At 32.3% G+C, this 18,414-nt stretch overlaps 2 protein-coding genes across 2 annotated transcripts; both read right to left on the bottom strand.

Annotated features, from left to right (window-relative positions):
- Positions 1–14,516: 14,516 nt before the first annotated feature.
- On the bottom strand, positions 14,517–16,605 carry LOC145034501 (embryogenesis-associated protein EMB8-like). Its single transcript, XM_078982930.1, has 8 exons — positions 16,103–16,605; positions 15,897–16,025; positions 15,662–15,793; positions 15,415–15,557; positions 15,222–15,319; positions 15,050–15,144; positions 14,891–14,944; positions 14,517–14,810 (listed from the first exon to the last, which is right to left on the bottom strand). The coding sequence occupies exons 1-8, from the start codon at positions 16,535–16,537 to the stop codon at positions 14,622–14,624; spliced, it is 1,275 nt and encodes a 424-aa protein (XP_078839056.1). The 5' UTR covers positions 16,538–16,605; the 3' UTR covers positions 14,517–14,621.
- A 95-nt stretch (positions 16,606–16,700) lies between these two features.
- LOC145034502 (DUF538 family protein (Protein of unknown function, DUF538)) lies at positions 16,701–17,325 on the bottom strand. The gene has a single exon (XM_078982931.1). It carries the CDS (start codon positions 17,251–17,253, stop codon positions 16,810–16,812), a length of 444 nt encoding a protein of 147 aa, XP_078839057.1. The 5' UTR covers positions 17,254–17,325; the 3' UTR covers positions 16,701–16,809.
- Positions 17,326–18,414: the final 1,089 nt, after the last annotated feature.

The following is an 18,414-nucleotide window of genomic DNA, read 5'->3' as shown; positions in this document are numbered from 1 at the left end:
GTCACACATAATATTTCATGGAGACAACTGGATAAAGCAAAAACAATAGTATTTGAGATTAATTTGAAAAAAAACACATTTTAGGTCTAAACTGGAAAAAAAATACAAAATGTAGAGTCTTTTATGAAAAAAAATCAGTTAGTTTACCTGTTGGTGACCTGTTAGGGTCCAAAACAACAAGTTTTCAGTAAACTTTGGATCTTTTTCGAAAAAACTAAAAGTTGTAGGTTTAAAAAGAAAAAAAAATCAAAATATAAGGTTTTTTTATGGAAAAAACCCATATTTTTTTATCAATTTTTTTATAATTATGACAATGTCACTGTCAACACGTTAGCTTACCAATATAGGGTAAATTACATCAATCGTCTATTATCGTCTATTGTACATATGTCAGAAAACATGTTTAGTTTCTATTTTTAAAAATTAACTCAGACCGTCCATGAGTTTGTTTTTTCTTATACGGTTAGTCCCTATGGACATGAAATGACTATTTTACCATTACCAATTTCTTTTTTAATTTTCTTTTATTCATTTATTAGCTTTGCATTAAAAAGAAAAAAGAAAAAAAATAAGTATCTTCACCCTCCCTCCCCCTTTTCTTTTCCCTATATTGTTTCCATCTTTTCCCCTCTAACTATCGACAGACAACAACCATGAAGTTGCCAACAACAATGAAGCAGCCACCGATGAAATCTACTCAGTCACCGTCTTCTCTCGTCTACAACCAAGCCGACAACCACACATATCCTCTATTTATTTTTGTGCATCGTACGAACTTTATCTCAGCCACTATGGGTGCAAGGCAATCATTAGAGCAACCATCGCCCATCGTCTGTACACCACCCTTCAACTGACTCCTACCAACACCCTTCATCTACGCCATCACTCTCATTGAACAGAAAAGGAAGAACAAATCTGCTATTTTCCGCTTACACCTCCGTTCGAAACCCTAGTTTCGGTGGTACCAGAGGGTTTTGTGCCAAATCAAATTCATTACAAAGTTTTAAGTTGGAAGAAATCGAGTCTTCCACCCGTTATGTTTCTGATGCGAGATATGAGTTTGCTGGGGAGGAGAAATTTCTTCAGTTTACAAAGGGGTTTTGAAGGATAGATTGACTGTGTCAGTGAAGTGTTTAGAGGTGGATGCTTTTTAGTGTATGATTTTGCATCAAAACAGGGAATTGTTGAAGGAAGATCCAGGTTAGGTTTAAAGTGGGTGTTGGTTGCGGTTTGTGACGGTGAACATGGGTTCACAAGAGTGTTCCGATGGTGGTTTAATCCAGCAAAGTAGGAGGTAGGAAGTTGGTGGTGGGTTTTAAGGTGGTATAAGGTATTTGATTGAGGAAGAAAGATGGAATAAGGGTGAAACTGGGAAGGTGGCGATGGAATTATGGTGTTTGAAAGATCGTGGTGTGCTCGATCCGGTGGTGGTTGTCTTATTTTTTCATTTATTTTAAATTAATAATAATAATTATAACATTAATTTAAATGGAAAAGAAAAATAAAAAGGCATAATAGTCATTTTATGTCTCGTAAGGGATGAAACATGCAAACTTAAACCAACGACGGATGAAATGTGCAACTTTTAACCAAATGAGGGACAGTCCGAATTAATTTTTGAAAATAGGAACCAAACGTGTTTTGGGGAATATACACGAGGGACGATCAATGTAATTTATCCATAGATATATTGATATGACTTAAAGACATGACATTATTTGGTTACCTCTAAAATTAAAAACAAAATCTAAAAAATATCATTAATGATTAATCAAGTATTTAAAACTTATAATTTAGTTGTCGACAACTATTTATATATTTTACGTCTCGATATAAGTTGAATTTGAAAATGTTTATATTACCGGTCAAATATTTAATTCTAAAGTGGCATCCAACTAATATATAAATATTATTTAATCTAAATATTTAGTGTTTTTGTTAAGTTAAACAAAACACAGTTAATTTTAAACATAGTTAATTTATCAATATGATCGTCTATAGAAATTTCACAAAAGTCACTAAATTAAAAACTTCACAAAAATATAGTAGTTTTGGATGGATAACTATTGCAAAAATCACTACAATTTATATATATATATATATATATATATATATATATATATATATATATATATATATTCAATTTTGACATCCATAATATAAAGTCATCAAATAGTGTCTCGTTATCAAGTTATATCAGCATGTTACATCAATTAGCATGTTACATCAATTGACAACTTGATTAGCCGGTTAAATGATCAAAATTGTAATAAAAAAATTGGTAAAAATGTATCAAATTAAAAAAAAAAAAAAAAATCTCAAAATTGAACTTTTATGAAATTATAATGAAGTTTATGTAGTTTGCCCATTTTGTAACTTTTAGAAAAGTTATAAGCGAGGCCTAAAGAATATCATGTAAGATATCTAGTGAGGGGAATGACTCAACACATTTACTAAGAATAAGAAGTTATGTTTCGTGTATATATTTGGCATTTAGCTTTAGATGATTTATCGTTAATCTCACGTTAAACAAACATCGTTTTGGCTATAAAATTAAATTGAATAGTGATTTTTCATAATTTTAGTGTGTATGAATAATTGTAGGAATAAATAGTAGGAGGTAATTTAATTTCTTCAAAATGATATGTGATCATGTCCACTCAAAAAACACTATTAAAGTGGTCGGTTTTGTAAATAAAAAAAATTAGTCATTTGAATATTAGCTAAAGAGTAGCAATTTTTATAAAATATGATTAAATAACAAGATAAATTATAGAGTAAATTACTTAAATCGTCCCTGTGGTTTGGTAAAAATTGCATGTTTGGTCCCTAACATTTTTTTTTGCACTCGGATCGTCCCTGTGGTTTGATTTTGTTGCGTTTTTCGTTCCTATAGTTTGGTAAAAGTTGCATGTTTGGTCCCTAACTTTATGTATGTAAGGGACGAAAAATGCAACAAAATCAAACCACAGGGACGAAAAACGCAACAAAATCAAACCACATGGACAATCTGAATGCAAAAAAAAAGTTAGGGACCAAACATGCAATTTTAACCAAACCACAGGGATGATTTCAGTAATTTACTCTAAATTATAAAGTAAAGAAAGACATGAGAGTAGAGAGAACTTTTATTTCAATACTTGTGATGAAATCATCAAAACTTTACAATACATAACACTCACTATTTATACTAGACAAAGAAAATGAACGGTGATGTATGTTATGAATGCTCATTATAATGGTGCATAACTACAATCATAAAACTCATAATAATGTTTGTTATAATGCTCATTAATTATGGAGAGTGATGGAGGAATATAGGAAATTCAATACTCATTCACTAAATAATATTCTATAACATTCACCCTTGAATGACGATTGTATCATGCCTCGTTAAAACCTTAATAGGTAAAACCTCATGGGGAAAACTCTTTATTAAGGAAAAAGAGTACATGACTAATAATAGATATATGGAACAATTGCCTCGTTAAAAACTTTGCTAAGAAAACCCAGTGGGAAAAACATAGCTAAGGAAAAGAGTACAATATGTTTCCAACTCCCCTTTATCATCACATCACTTGGTTTCCTTAAAGCGTCACATTTAAATATTTCTTACCATGTTTTCAAATTTGGATGTAGAGAGCGCTTTAGTGAACAAATCAGCCAAGTTGTTACTTGATTGAATTTTCTGGATGTTGATGTCATGCTCTTTTTGAAGATCATGAGTAAAAAAAACTTTGGTGATATATGTTTCGTTCTGTCTCCTTTGATAAACCCTTCCTTGAATTGGGCTATACAAGCCGCATTATCTTCATATAGTATGGTTGAAACGTCCCTGTTAGAAGTTAGACCACCATTCTCACGAATGTGATGAGTTAAATTTCTTAACCAAATACATTTATGGCTTGCCTCGTGAATTGCTATAATCTCTGCATAGTTAGAAGAAGAAGCAACTAAAGTTTATTTAACAGAACGCCAATAAATTGCGGTACCTCCACAAGTGAATAAAATAACTTGTTTGGGATCAAGCTTTGTGTATAATCAGACAAATATCCAGCATCTGCATAACCAATTAACTCCACATTTGATGAATTTAAATAATATAAGCCCATATCCATTGTACCTCGAAGATATCGAAGAATGTGTTTGACTCCATTCCAATGTCTTCTTGTTGGCAAGAAATATATCTTGCTAATAAGTTTACAGCAAAAGATATATCATGTCTCGTATTATTAGCAAGACACATTAGTGCACCAATAACACTAAGATATGGTACTTTGGGACCAAGAAGTTTTTCATGTTTTTCACAATGCCGAAATTGGTCCTTTTTGGCATATAAATGCCTTACTACCACCGGGGTACTTAATGGATGTAAGTTATCCATATAAAACCTTTTAAGCACCTTTCCTAGATAACTAGATTGATGTACAAAAACTCCATTTTTGGTGTGCTCAATTTGAAGACCCAAACAAAATTTTGTTTTATCAATAGCTTTCATTTCAAGTTTTTTCTTTCAAACAAGAAGTGGCATTTTCCAATTCTACAGGAGTTCCAATTATGTTCAAATCATCTATGTAAACAACAATTATCACAAATTCTGATCCAGATCTTTTTATGAATACACATGGGCTTAATGGATCATTTTTATAGCCCTTTTTTAAAAAGAAATGTACTTAAACAATTGAATCACATACGGCCAGATTGTTTCAATCTATACAAAGATTTATTTAATTTTACCGAATATATTTCACGAGAATTAGGAGTTTGTGCTTCTGGCACCTTAAACCCTTTTGGGATTTTCATATAAATATCATTCTCAAGTGAACCATATAAATAGGCAGTAACTACATCCATCAGACGAATCTCCAATTTTTCATGTGTTGCCAGACTTATTAGATAACGGAATGCAATTGCATCAACCACAGGAGAGTATGTTTCTTCATAATCAATTTCGGGCCTTTGGGTAAAACCTTGTGCAACAAGTCTTGTTTTATATCTCCCAACTTCATTCTTCTTGTTTCTTTTGCACACAAATACTCATTTGTGTCCCACTGGTCTTACTCCGTTTGGTGTACGAACTACAGGTCCAAAAACTTTTCGTTGAGTAAGAGAATTAAGCTCTTTGTTGATTGCATCTTTCCATTTTGGCCAATCTTTTCTATTTGTACATTCATCTATAGATTTAGGTTCAAGATCCTCATTTTCTTCCATAATCTCGTGCGCAACATGATATGAAAAATTATCATCGACGTGTATCTTATTTCGGTTCCATCTTATTCCGGTCATGACATAATTTATTAAGATCTCATCATTTTCATTTTTTTCAGGTACCTTATTTTCTTTTATTGTGTCATTGGGCTCTTTTAGAGCTTTATTATCTTTTTAAGAGATTTTATTTTCTCTTTTGGACCATCAATTGTATTTGCTCCCTTTCGTTTTCAAAGGTTTTTATCTTTAGAACCGGTTGGTCTTCCACACTTCATGCGTGCCTTAGATTTATTTGTAGTAGTATTTTTTTCTTCTAGGATATCAATTCTAGTTAGAGCATTTGTAGCTGGTACATGAGACTTTGTTACTCTCTTAGGGCCAGTAAATGCACCTGATAATTGATTTGCTAAATTTTGTAAATGAATTATATTTTTTATTTCAAGTTCACATTGACTTGAGCGAAGATCTAAAATTGAAAGTGATAATTACTTTCAAGAGATTTTATTTTCCAGATTCTTATTTCTCTCCCTTATGTTGGAAAATATGATTCATCAAAATAATAATCATCAAATATAGCTGTAAATAAATCTCCAGTTGGTGGTTTTAAATATTTTACTATTGATGAAGATTCATATCCAATATAAATTCTCATTCTTCTTTGAGGTGGAGAAATGGGTACATAAATTGCACATCTAAATGCTCTTAGATGAAAATATTTAGTTCCTGAACGAAAACCAGTTGAACAGGGGAGAGTTGATGATAACTGGTTGGTCTGATGCGTAGAAGTGATGTTGCATGTAAAATTGCATGCCCCATGTCGATGTAGGAAGTTTAGAATGTATTAGTAATGGTCTTGCAATTAATTTAAGACGTTTGATTAATAAATCAGTTAGACCATTTTGCGAATGAACATCTGCAATAGGATTTTCAATCCAATCGACATGCAATAATCATTAATAGCTTGCAATGAAAATTTTGCAGCATTGTCAAGTCGAATTTTCTTAATTGGGTAATCGGGGAAATGTGTCCTTACGGTGATATTTATGCAAGTAATCTTGCAAAAACCAAATTACAACTAGACAACAAGTAAACATGTGACCATCTACTTGATTCATCAATTAAAACCATAAAATATCTAAATTGTCCACATGGTGGTTGAATTGATACACATATATCCCTTTGAATTCTTTCTGAAAACTACGACTTTCATACCCAACTTTGTTCAATGATGGATGAGAAATTAATTTTCCTTGAGAGCATGCAACACAAGAGAATTCATTAGCTTGAAAAATCTTTTGGTTTTTCAAGGAATGACCACTTGAAGTTTCAATTATTTTGCGCATTATAATTGATATGGGATGGCCTAACCGGTCATGCCAAACTTTCTAGGTGTTATCATACCTTTTATTTTCAATAGCATTAGATTCAATCATTCTAATATTTGTATAATACAATCCGGAGGACAATACGGATAATTTTTCCAAAAGACTTTTCTTACCCGATATCATTTTTGTAATGTTGAGATAATCTTTATTACCATCATTAGTTGTTTCAACATGATATCTGTTAGACCGAATATCATTAAATTTTAATAAATTTTTTGGTGATTTTGATGAAAATAATTCATCACCAATTTTAATTATTGTCCCTTATGGTAATACTATATTTGCTCTTCCAGAGCCTTCAATCATTTTTGCATTACTTGTTATTGTATTAATATTTGCTTCTCTAATTGATAAGTAACTAAAATACTTTTTATTATTAAAAATGTTATGTGTTCTTGCACTGTCTACAAGATCTCTCTCTCTCTCTCTTGCGAATACTTATATTTCTCTTCAATAAATAATAAAACATAAGAAACATTCGACTAAAAGAAATAAAGTCATATTTTATTAGTTTGGGAAGATTGTGACGACATCATTTCTCATGAAACGAATATAACATAAAAACATAGTAAATGACATGAAACAAAACTACACATTATTCTTCTATCACCATCCATAACACCACTTGTCCCTTCTAAGTAGATAAGAAAATCGACAACATCTAAATGTGTTATTTATGGTTGATCTCCGTGAAAATCATTTTGAATAATAAAAAAAATTGATATTTTATTTTTCTTTAGATCTTAAAGAAGCTTGATAAAGATCAACTTTATTTTTGTCTTGACCACCTTTATCATTAGGATGTGGGTTTTTTTTTTATTATCCAATTTCTGGTGGTTACTTGTAGTCTTATTATTTTTATGATAACTCATGACTATTATGATTATGATGTTGCATTCACTTCAGGGAATGCACTAGAACCGGTCGGGATTGATTGGTGATTTTTCATCATTAACTCATTGTTTTGTTTAGCCACAAGAAGACATGAGATTAATTCATATTTATTTTAAACCTTTCTCATGATATTGCTACTGCAGGAGCATTTTAGTAGCATGAAAAGTAGAGAAAGTTTTCTCTAGCATGGTCTTCCATAATGAAAATAGTAATCAAAATAAAGACTTGTATGTTAAGGAATTGTTAGTTAAGAAATTTCATAAAATAAGTTGTAATAGTTTTACATATAAACTTATAAAAAATACATACCTGAAAATGACAAGAACAATAATGAGTTAGAGCTTTGTGGTAGAGTCGTGCTGATAACGTGTTATAAAATATGAATAAATAACAAGATAAATTATAAAGTAAAGAAATACATGAGAGTAGAGAGAACTTTTATTCCAATACTTGTGATGAAATCATCAAAACTTTACAATACATAACACTCACTATTTATACTAGACAAAGAAGATGAAATGTGATGTATGTTATGAATTCTCATTATAATGATGCATAACTACAATCATAAAATTCATAATAATATTTATTATAATGCTCACTAATTATGGAGAGTAATGAAGGAATATATAGAAAATTCAATAGTTATTCACTAAATAATATTTCATAACAGCATTTGATTAGTGTGATTAGGAGTGAGGAAATGTTCACACCACGCATTTACAACATTATTCATGAAAAATCGATCGGTTAGACTTTTTACTTCAAATATATCTTACTAACTACATATGAGCATCTAATTCAAAATTTAATAATTACATCTAGCTCATCATAAAAAATAAAAAAGTAAAATAATAATAATAATAATAATAATAATAATAATAATAATAATAATAATAATAATAAATAAATAAATAAAATCCTAGGACGAGTTTGAAGCAAAAACACATAAAATTATAAAATCTATTTACAAGTTTTACCAGATTGAAATATGATACTTTTTTAATGACTTGGAGAACAAAATATTGTAAAATAGAATGAAGGATAAATTATATTACGGAAATACAATTGTAATACACTTGGTTGATGAATAATTAGAGTAATAGTAGTGTATGTTTTTTCAAATTTAATCTTTTTAGATTGAATTTCTTAGATATGAGGATAGTTTGATAAATTGAATTTATTGTATGATTTTGGTTAGTAAGAATTAACATATGTTTTTTTTTATAATGGTAAGAATGATCCTTGATTTGAAAGATAACATAGTTTTGATTTTTCTTGATTTTCTAATTTTTCTAATTTTTTTCATTTGTTTTTATTTAAAATTTTTATTTATTACATACAATTAATCATGAAAATATTAATAATATTCAGCTTAGGAAAAAGTAATTCCCCCTTTCATATCATATACTTTTCTTATATGTTAATACATCATATATTGATTATTTTATGGGTAAATGGTATACAAATATGGTACGTTTCGAATAAGTATATCATTTTAAATCTTTAATAGTGTTTTCTAGACGAAATATGTTATTTTAATTGTAAATTGTATATAAAAAATAACAAACGCTTACATAAAATATAGTTTTTATCCTATCAAGTCATTAACATAACTTCTAAATTGACTTGCATTTAAATGTAAATAAATTGTCCAATGCTAGGCAAGAGACTATCAATTCAACCCAAACTGTCTAGACAATCTATGTGACTCTATCGTTAAGACAAAATTTAGTCAAGTCAAGCTTACTTCAAATGACAGTTTAAGTATACTAGTCTTAAACATCATTAAGACTAAAGTGTGTGGCAACGCCCACATCTGTTTTTCTGACGTGGCACGGGCTTTAACGTCGTGGTCACGATACCCCCCCCCCCCCCAATTTGTTTTCATCCGTTGCAAGACAATTTGTTGCCCCTATAGCATTTCATAACGCGTAGTACGATCCATTTGGCGAATGGTCAATATGTAAAAAAAATAAGTTTTTTTATTTTACATATAAATACACATGCAAACATAACTTTAATCACACTATCTTTTCTCATCTTCATTCTATTTTCAACTTATAAAAAAAACACTTTTCCTTTCAACCAAATATGGATCAAAACCCGAACACCCTGCTTTCGAATACAAACACATCCATCCTGATGAGTTTCTCACAGTACGGAAGTTGTATGAACCTGCTCAACTCAAACTCACCCTAATGCAATTTCCTACATCCCCTTACATGCACTAAAACCTAAATATTCAACAAAACATTTTCAATGCTTTCATTTCCATGCAACAAACAACCACACGACCACCACCAGAAATTGTTCCTGAAGCACAAGCAGGAGACAGTCGGAAAGGGAGAGGGAAAGGAAAAAGGAAAAGGAAAGGGAAGACAGCCACAGGTATGGAAGAAGATCCTCCACTATGGTGGACACCGGAGGAGGAGTATGTTTTGGCGATGGCGTGGTGTGAGACTTCAAAGAACCAACCATAGGAAATGATATGTGAAGAGGTAGGTTTTGGGAAGTCATGCTCGACAAATTCCACACGCTTATGAAGAAACAATCATATCACAATATCGATATGCTTAGTAGCAAGTGGACTTCGATCAGTCACCGGTGCACCAAGTTTAATAGGATTTTCATGAGACTAGAATCGCAAAGCAAAGTGGTGCAAATGATTTTAATGTTTACAAAGCCGCGAGGGAACAATATCAAGTAGAAATGGGGCACGCTTTCGAGTTTGAAAAAATATGGGAGATTGTTATACTAGATCCAAATGGAATAATACGCTAACATCGGGGGAGGCACAATCAAAGAGGTCTCGTAATTGTAGTTCGTTTGACGTTTTCGACGCACGAACGAACATCGACTTCAAAGCCGACACAGATGATATCCTCAACGATGCCGACCGATCGGACCCGACAAAGCGAAACGTGCTCGCCATCACACAGACGAAATTGATAGAAAGAAAAAAGAGTTGGTGGAAATGAAAACAAAGTTCTACCAACACAATCTGATCGCCCAACAAAAGGTTGATGTGCAACATAAGCACTTGGAGTTTCTTCGTAAGCAAGCGGAGAAAGATCAAATGGTGAAAGATTTAGCAATTCTCCAGACTAGCGAAGCAAATATGGGATCACGAAAAGTAGGGATGTCAAAAACCCCCGTGTGACCCCGATCCCGTACGGGACTAAACTTTAAAAAAAAAAAAAACGGGAGCGGGAGCAGGGGCAGAATTAAACCCCGCTTATTTTCGGGACCGGGGTCGGGAGTTGGTATTTCCGTCCCGTACTCCCGCGGGGGTCCCGATTGTACATTTATGTAAAAAATATATATTTGATATAAAATACATATACAAAATAGATTTTCTAATTTTAGGTGTAGGTTAGGTTTCACTTTCCCGTTTTCAATTAATAGATATCGAAGATGTAGTGAATTAATCATATATTTTTGGATATGTAAGTATTTTATATTTGTAATATTGGATCTGTCATATTTTATATTTTTAAGATTGTTGGAATTATCGTTTTGTAATGTTGAATTCGTAATGTTGGATTTTTAATTTTTTAGTTTCTAAAAGACTACGCTTTGAACTTTTAAAGTTATTAAAAATAGGCTTTTTAGCCTAAACCAAAGTAGTTGTCTAGCAAAAAAAAAAACGAATTTTAAGTCTATAAACTGGGGGAAGGGGGGCGGGACCGGGGGCGATGGAGGTAACCGGGAGCGGGACCGGGGGTTATGTAAACGGGGGAGCCGAGGGCGGGACCAGGAGCGGGGACAACAACTGATTTCGGGGGCGGGAGCGGGGGCAGTTATTTCCGTTCCCGTTTGGTCCCGTTGACATCCCTAACGAAAAACGCTAGTGCTCCGAAAGATGAATAAGAAAATCGAAAGATAATATTTAGATGACTAGTTAATTGGTTTTAGTTTTTAAGACAACTGTTTTTTTTAGTGTGTAATGTTTTTTTAAGTTTTTAATGTTATGGTTAATCTAGGAGTTAATTAAATTGCATGTTTCGTTTTTTTATTAATCGTATGTGATTAAAAAATATATTAAAAAAAAACAATCAAAAATAAATAAATTGGAAAAAAAAGAAACTAAAAACAAAAAATGATGACAGGGAAAGTTAAAGATGTTATGAGGTCGTCCAATATACTATCAACGGAGCCCTCAGTTGTCGAAGTTGGCACCAACCACGAACACGAACACCACCCCTAGCGTTCATTGTTGGCCGTGGTCGCTGTAGATTGTGGTGGCTACGACGATGAACAACGCCCAATAGGAGGCACTAGGTCATCTTCTTCTCTCCCATACTTCTTCTCACTCTTCTTTCTTTTTCTTCTCTCTTTTCTCTCGCGTAGTGGAGAGTATCCCAATGGTTGTGGTGGTTCACGGAGGGCTAATAGTGGGTGACTTGGAAGCTCTCCACGACCCTTGTTGTGGAGAGTATTGAATATGGTCTAACAAGTTGCTCACTTTCTCCATTTTGTGTTATAACACTATTTTGACATGGTATATGAGGTGGTATCTTTTGGGTGTGATAATACCTCTTAACTAGTTGCCTACACCCACTAGTCTAAATTATATAGTTCGATCCTAACAATCTCCTATATATGATGATGTCAAAACTAACTAGAAAATCTACAAAATAAAGATTAATGTCTCTTATAAATAGAGATCTTTTTTATATTTCAAAATTTCTTATTACAATATTTTTTTTATCTAAAAAAATAAAGAAAGTTATAAAATAAAGAAGAAGAATTTACATAGACGTAGCGGATAAACGAGCAACAAACGGTGTCGCAACCCATTTTTAAATTACAAAACTAATTCTTTTAAAAACATCTATAGATCTAGGAGTCAGAACATTACTATAAAATAAAAGCAAAATAAAAATACATTAAAAACAGATCTTAACCAACCTGATCAAGGTCTTATACTATAAATACTATATGTGCATAACAATATTTTAATAAAAATACAAAAAACATACATTTTGATCATTTAGATCATCCACATCAGTATAATACCAACTCATCTTTCAATTAAATCACATCAATTTTGCAATTATCTCTTACATCAATAATTAACATTCTTTTAAAAGTGGTCACCTCAACAATTTATTTATATATTATTAATTATATTTAAAAAAATTAAAAATACTAATATATATATATATATATATATATATATATATATATATATATATATATATATATATATATATATAAGTGTCGTAGATAACTAAATAAAAAAATAAAAAGATTGTCAATTCTTTTTCTTAAAAAGTGAGAATTTATATTTTAATTATTATGTTCGTGTGGTGGCGTGAAAATTTTGAAAAAAAAATTTAAAAGAAAGAATTATTTAAATGAAAAGTAATGATATCTTGTGGTGGGGTCCGCAATGCAAGTCTTTCACATATTGAAAGATGAAATATGATATGGCATATTTTTAGAGTGATTTTGCATTGCAAATACATGTGGAAAGAGGTGGTGCAAATGGTCAGACACTTGATGACAACAACTAAAATTCACCATAGGTCTTGTCTATAACATGTCAAATAGAACAAACCAATAAACCAAAACACTTTTTTTTCATTCTTGTAAAAATTCCTTAAATTAAAGATAAATATACCACAATAATACGAGATAACCAAACCAGACAGGATTAAAAATCAAACTCACAAACAGTGGCGGACCGTAAGAGGGGTTGGGGAGGCCATGGCCCCCCTGGTTTTGAACTTCCTAATACCCGGATATGTATAATATGTTTATAAAGTTATCCAACAATAAAAAAAATTATTAATTTGGCCCATGTTTTTCATTCAAAGAAAAAACTTAATTATTATCAAAAAGTGTAAACAAAAGTCATGATATACCCAAAAAATTCGAAAATCACTGCTAAAACTAAAAGAGATCTTGTTTCATTAGGAAAAAGAAAATTGGGAAACTAAAACCCTATAAAAACCAATCAAAATTCTAACCATATTTATACAATTCTTGACTTGAACTTTGAGTTTAAGAAAATCCCCGCCGATTACATCTTTTCGCCTGATTTCCATTGATTATTGCCCTCTGCCGGAGTTTAAAAAAACCTGAGGTTAAGAACATCTGATTTCAATTCTCCTTCTCTCCTCTCCATACGAGACTAAAAAGGGTACTCTCTTTTCTCTTTCTCTTCTCCCACCAAAAACAATATCTTTGAGTTAATAGATATGAAATATCTTTAGACCATACCTTGCAGACTCGTGAAGTGTGATGTAGGTAGTAGGCTAGACTTGTAAAAGAAGAACTATTATCTATAATTTAAATTTATTTATTGTTTACTTTTAAATTATATATTGTATCCGTATTGTAAAAGTGAAATAAAAAGTTAGAATCATCATAAAATCTATCTATATATGGGTTATGTGTATCTTATTTAAAATCAGAATATGTATATGTTATCGTATTTAGTTTTAGTGTGGGTCTTATAATTTCAAAAAGGTTAAAGAATAAAATATAAAAGCTAGTATTCGGATGATTTTTTGGTTTTTGTTACTGTGAAAGACAATTTGTCGAAAAATTTAATTTAGAAAACTTTTTGTAAGACTTTAAATCGTTGTGTTCCACATCTATAAGGAATACTACACTATAGATATAAGTTTTATTTTTTAGAGTGCATGATTTTGAACAAAATTTTCTTGTCGATATTGTTATACATATTTTAAAATTTTGATTACGGCCACCCTATTTATTGCGTTTGTGTTCCGCCCCTGCTCACAAATAAGCACGCGATTGATAAATCATCCTAATTAAGAACCAAACTTGTAAATTTGTAACAAACTAAATGATACATAACTAGCTAAATGAATCTGTTTTCTAGAAGCTATTTTCAAAAAAACAAAAACCCAATGTAGCTATGAGTCTATGACATAATCCAACAAGGTGTGACAAAATGGTATCATCGTCCTCTTGATGCACAAAACATACAATATTTATCGCCATCTTATGATATTGCATCTTCTTGACTTCTTGTATCCAAAATATATACCCTCAATCAAAAGTAGTTATACATTAAATACACACCAATGTATTACATTGTAACATAAAAAGGACATCTAAATCAACTAAGTACAAATAATGACCAATGAATGTAATCTATGCCTCTAGTGGCTGTAGCAGGCTATTAGTAGCTTCTTGTATGCCTGATTTTTCATTTTCAAGATGTTGCAGAAAATCCATGACCATGGGATCAGTCCATGGGCATCCTAAAGGAGCATTTTCACCTGCAACCCATCCTAAATGACCTCCTTTAGGTGTAACTATCAGCAAACAATTAGGGTTCATCTGAAGAACATATACAACAACACCAGTTAACATATGATGAACAACAAGTTTGCAACATCAACATTTTTTTTTAATCGTACCTTTATATCTTCACGAGGTATTGCTCTATCAGGTGCTATTGGATCATTTCTTGCCTGTAAATCACACAAATCTTTTTAAGTTCTTAATATAGATCAAAGATCACATATTTTTTTCTACAAAAAATGAAAAAGAAAATATCAGGATAAAAGAACGATTGCCTGTATACAAAGCAAAGGTGTTTGAACATTCTTTATGTGATCTGCACTGCATGACTTCTGCAAATACTCATCCACTGACTCGAACCCAAACGAAACTGCATGGTGTTCAAGGGATTTTAAAACGAAAAACTCATAAAGGGTAAAATGGGTAATTCAACATTTATATGTATACTTCGAGTCAGTCCTTCATCATACTCCCGGATAGTTTCTGCATTCGCAGCCAATGGGATATTGTACTCGTCTCCAATGTCTTCAAACAGAGGAAGATGCCTACAAAGAAAGACATAAAATCTCTAAACACATAAACACCAATTTATAAACATTCAAGAACAATAACGAAAGGATGAAATATGAAATATGAATACTTCTTTAAAATGCCACCCAAAGCCTTTCCAAGAGATCTATTATAAATTTTGCTAAACCCTCGGCATATATCCTCATCCGACATAACCAAATTGAAAGGATTACACATGGAAACTGCACCAGAAAATCTCCTTGCACCAGACTCCTGCAATGTAAGAAGAAGTAAGAACACACTTTTTTTTGTATTACAGTAGTAGCTTCTTCAATCTTTAAATTCAAAGAAACAGAAATGGTAGAATGAATTTCTACCTTCCCCAAGTATTGAACAAGAATGTTTGCTCCCATGGACCAACCAGTGCCGTATAAATTGGCTTTAGGGTACCTGGTAGTAATGTGTCCTACTACTTCATCAAGATCTCCTAAAAATGAAGCCGAATACATCTGCATAAGCATAAATGGGAATACAGTCTCCTTGTATAAATGGCGATAACCGTTTTTCAATAGATCAAGTACTTCAAACTGTTCAACATAAACATAAACATGCCTGAGGTGTGGTAACAGGGCTATCGGCACAGCCACGGCTGTTGAATACCACCACGCGCCACCCTCTGTTTCTTGCTCTCACCAGCATATGCCGTACATATGCATCTTGGCTTCCTCCCGACAAACCAGGCTGCAAAATTAGTACGCAATGAATGGTGGGTTTGCATTTTGAAAGTTGAATTTGAAGAGGGGGGAATGTGGACTGACGAGTAAGAGTAGGATAGGGGAGTTTTCCGGCAAGTTGCGCGCATCGCCGGAGACCCAATCGAGGGTGACTGTTCCGTCGTCTTGGGTTCTGAGGCACTCGCGTTTCAACTTCACATCGGGGATTTTTCGGAAGAAAGCGGCGAATATGGTCTCGAGGTGGCAGTTTGACCCGAATACCGGAAAGGAATTGTACGGACGGTCCAAATGAGTCTTGATGATTGGACAGAAGGAGTCACAAGCTCCACCCAGAACTTCCAGCGACGGGTGATGGTCTATGAATTGATCCGCCGTCGTTCCTGTAACAGCGACGGGGGTCGCCATGGTTGCAGGTAGTCTAACGCGCGATTGCCGGAGCTTTAGCGATTTGGCGAATAGCGACTGGGTGGTGAGATTTGGAGCTACTATCGCCATTATTGGATGATCCGCAGAAATCATGTGTCCATCATAGCTCAAGAAGTCACCAGACTTATCATTATAATATAAGGTATATGATAAACGTGGTACAAGGTACAAACTTGAGTTATATTTGAACAACCACATAAACCTTTTTCGTGTTTCAATAATAGATAATAGAGAAAATGACTAGAATTGCTGGGAGTAAAAATAATGAAACTCAAAAAGTTCCAAAGACTTTAGATTCATAACATAAATGTTTTTAACAACAAACATAAATATAACAAGACAAAATGTATTGTAAAGAAGATATATCATATGCCTTCCTCGATGTACTTTTTTTTCTCCTCTTCGGTCATAAATGCTGTAATAGGAAATGATTTTCCAATCCCAACAGGAATCTTGAAATATATTTTCTTACTATTAGCATCTTCCATGCTCATCTCAACAATAGGCACCCACATTAACAATTGTTTACTTTTGATCCCAGTCATTTTCTTCATCTTAGATTTTTCAACGTACGCAGTCACCTCTGTATCATAACTGACACGGGTATTAGTCTGCTCAAAGAAGTGTTCGTATGGAGCCTTTAGCTTCATCCAAACAAACCCAGTCTCTCGAACCCGACCACATTCTTGGAGGTCTTTAAGTGGAAGAACGCCTCTAGGGAAACCAAGCTCCTTGAGGAGCTCGATTGAGTGACTGTAGCACTCTTCGGACCCATATACGATCTCGGCTCCGGCTCTCTGTGCTTCCATTTCCTCGAAGAAATTGGTATGAAGTTTTTTTCTTTACTTTGTGATGTGAGCTTAGAGTTTTTGAGTGAAGAATGAAGGTTTAATATGCATATATAGTTTTGTTAGGAGAAAGGAGTAGATGTCTAGATGAGCTACAAATTGAATCATGTTGAAACTTGAAAGGGTTGGTTCACCTAATTGGATGGCTATGGCCAATTGCATCGATTTGTTTGGTCGTCTAACAGAAAAAAATAATATTAAATAAATAAAAATAATTAAAGTGGGGTGGCGTGGCTAGCTTGATTGCATCCAGTTATATATGATAGCTGTAAACATTTTTATGTAGTTGACATCTATTTCTTTTAGGTAGCAAAATATGTTTGTTTGTAAAGTTGAAAGAGCGAGCAATGTGTATGTTGAAGGAATGAGCAATTTGAAAGGACAAAAGTAATTATTATATTTTCTTTTTTGTCTGAAGTTACTGTATAATATAAAATGTTTGGTTGATAGACGTTGTTGTGGAAATTCCTAAGGAAGAAAAAAGTTTTAAGCTTATTAATTATTTAAATAAAAAATATTTGACATAATATAATATTATAAATTCAATCACATTTAGTTATTAAAAAAATATTAGTAACGTAAAATATTTTATTTTCTAAAACGGGTTACACATATATATGTAAGAAGGAAAATAAATAATAACAATGAGATTTAGAAATCACTGTATAACAATTAAAATTCATAATAAAAGAAAGTTTGGTTAATATGCTAACAAAGTATTCGTTTTGTGCTCATATGGTATCTTATCACTTTTTTTTTTTTTTTGCATTGTAAGTCACTAAATTTTTAAATTTGGTGTCGAATAAATATCAAGTTGTCATCTTCTTCTTTTTTCTCCGCCGTACGTCATAGAAGAGAAAACCGATGGGTGTGTGTTTTAAACAACGTTAGGTTGCTGGAATTCGTAGAATTTTTTTGGGCTCCTAAAATCAGCTTTACTGGCTCATTTAAAGAAAAAGAAAGTGGGCTTTTCTGGACAGATTTGTCACTGTTATTCATGAATCCGGAAAGGTGCATCAGCATTCACCCATCAAGGCATCAAGCAGACTTTGTATAATCCAATATTATTGTAGATTAATTGTGTAAAAATGGTTTTCAATTATTGTTTAAAACTATTGAATA

Source organism: Lactuca saligna, chromosome 3 (assembly GCF_052625555.1).
Source record: "Lactuca saligna cultivar CGN05327 chromosome 3, ASM5262555v1, whole genome shotgun sequence".
Classification (NCBI taxonomy): Eukaryota; Viridiplantae; Streptophyta; class Magnoliopsida; order Asterales; family Asteraceae; genus Lactuca; species Lactuca saligna.
Note: the sequence above shows the minus strand (reverse complement) of the source record. Positions and strands in the feature narration are given on the sequence as shown.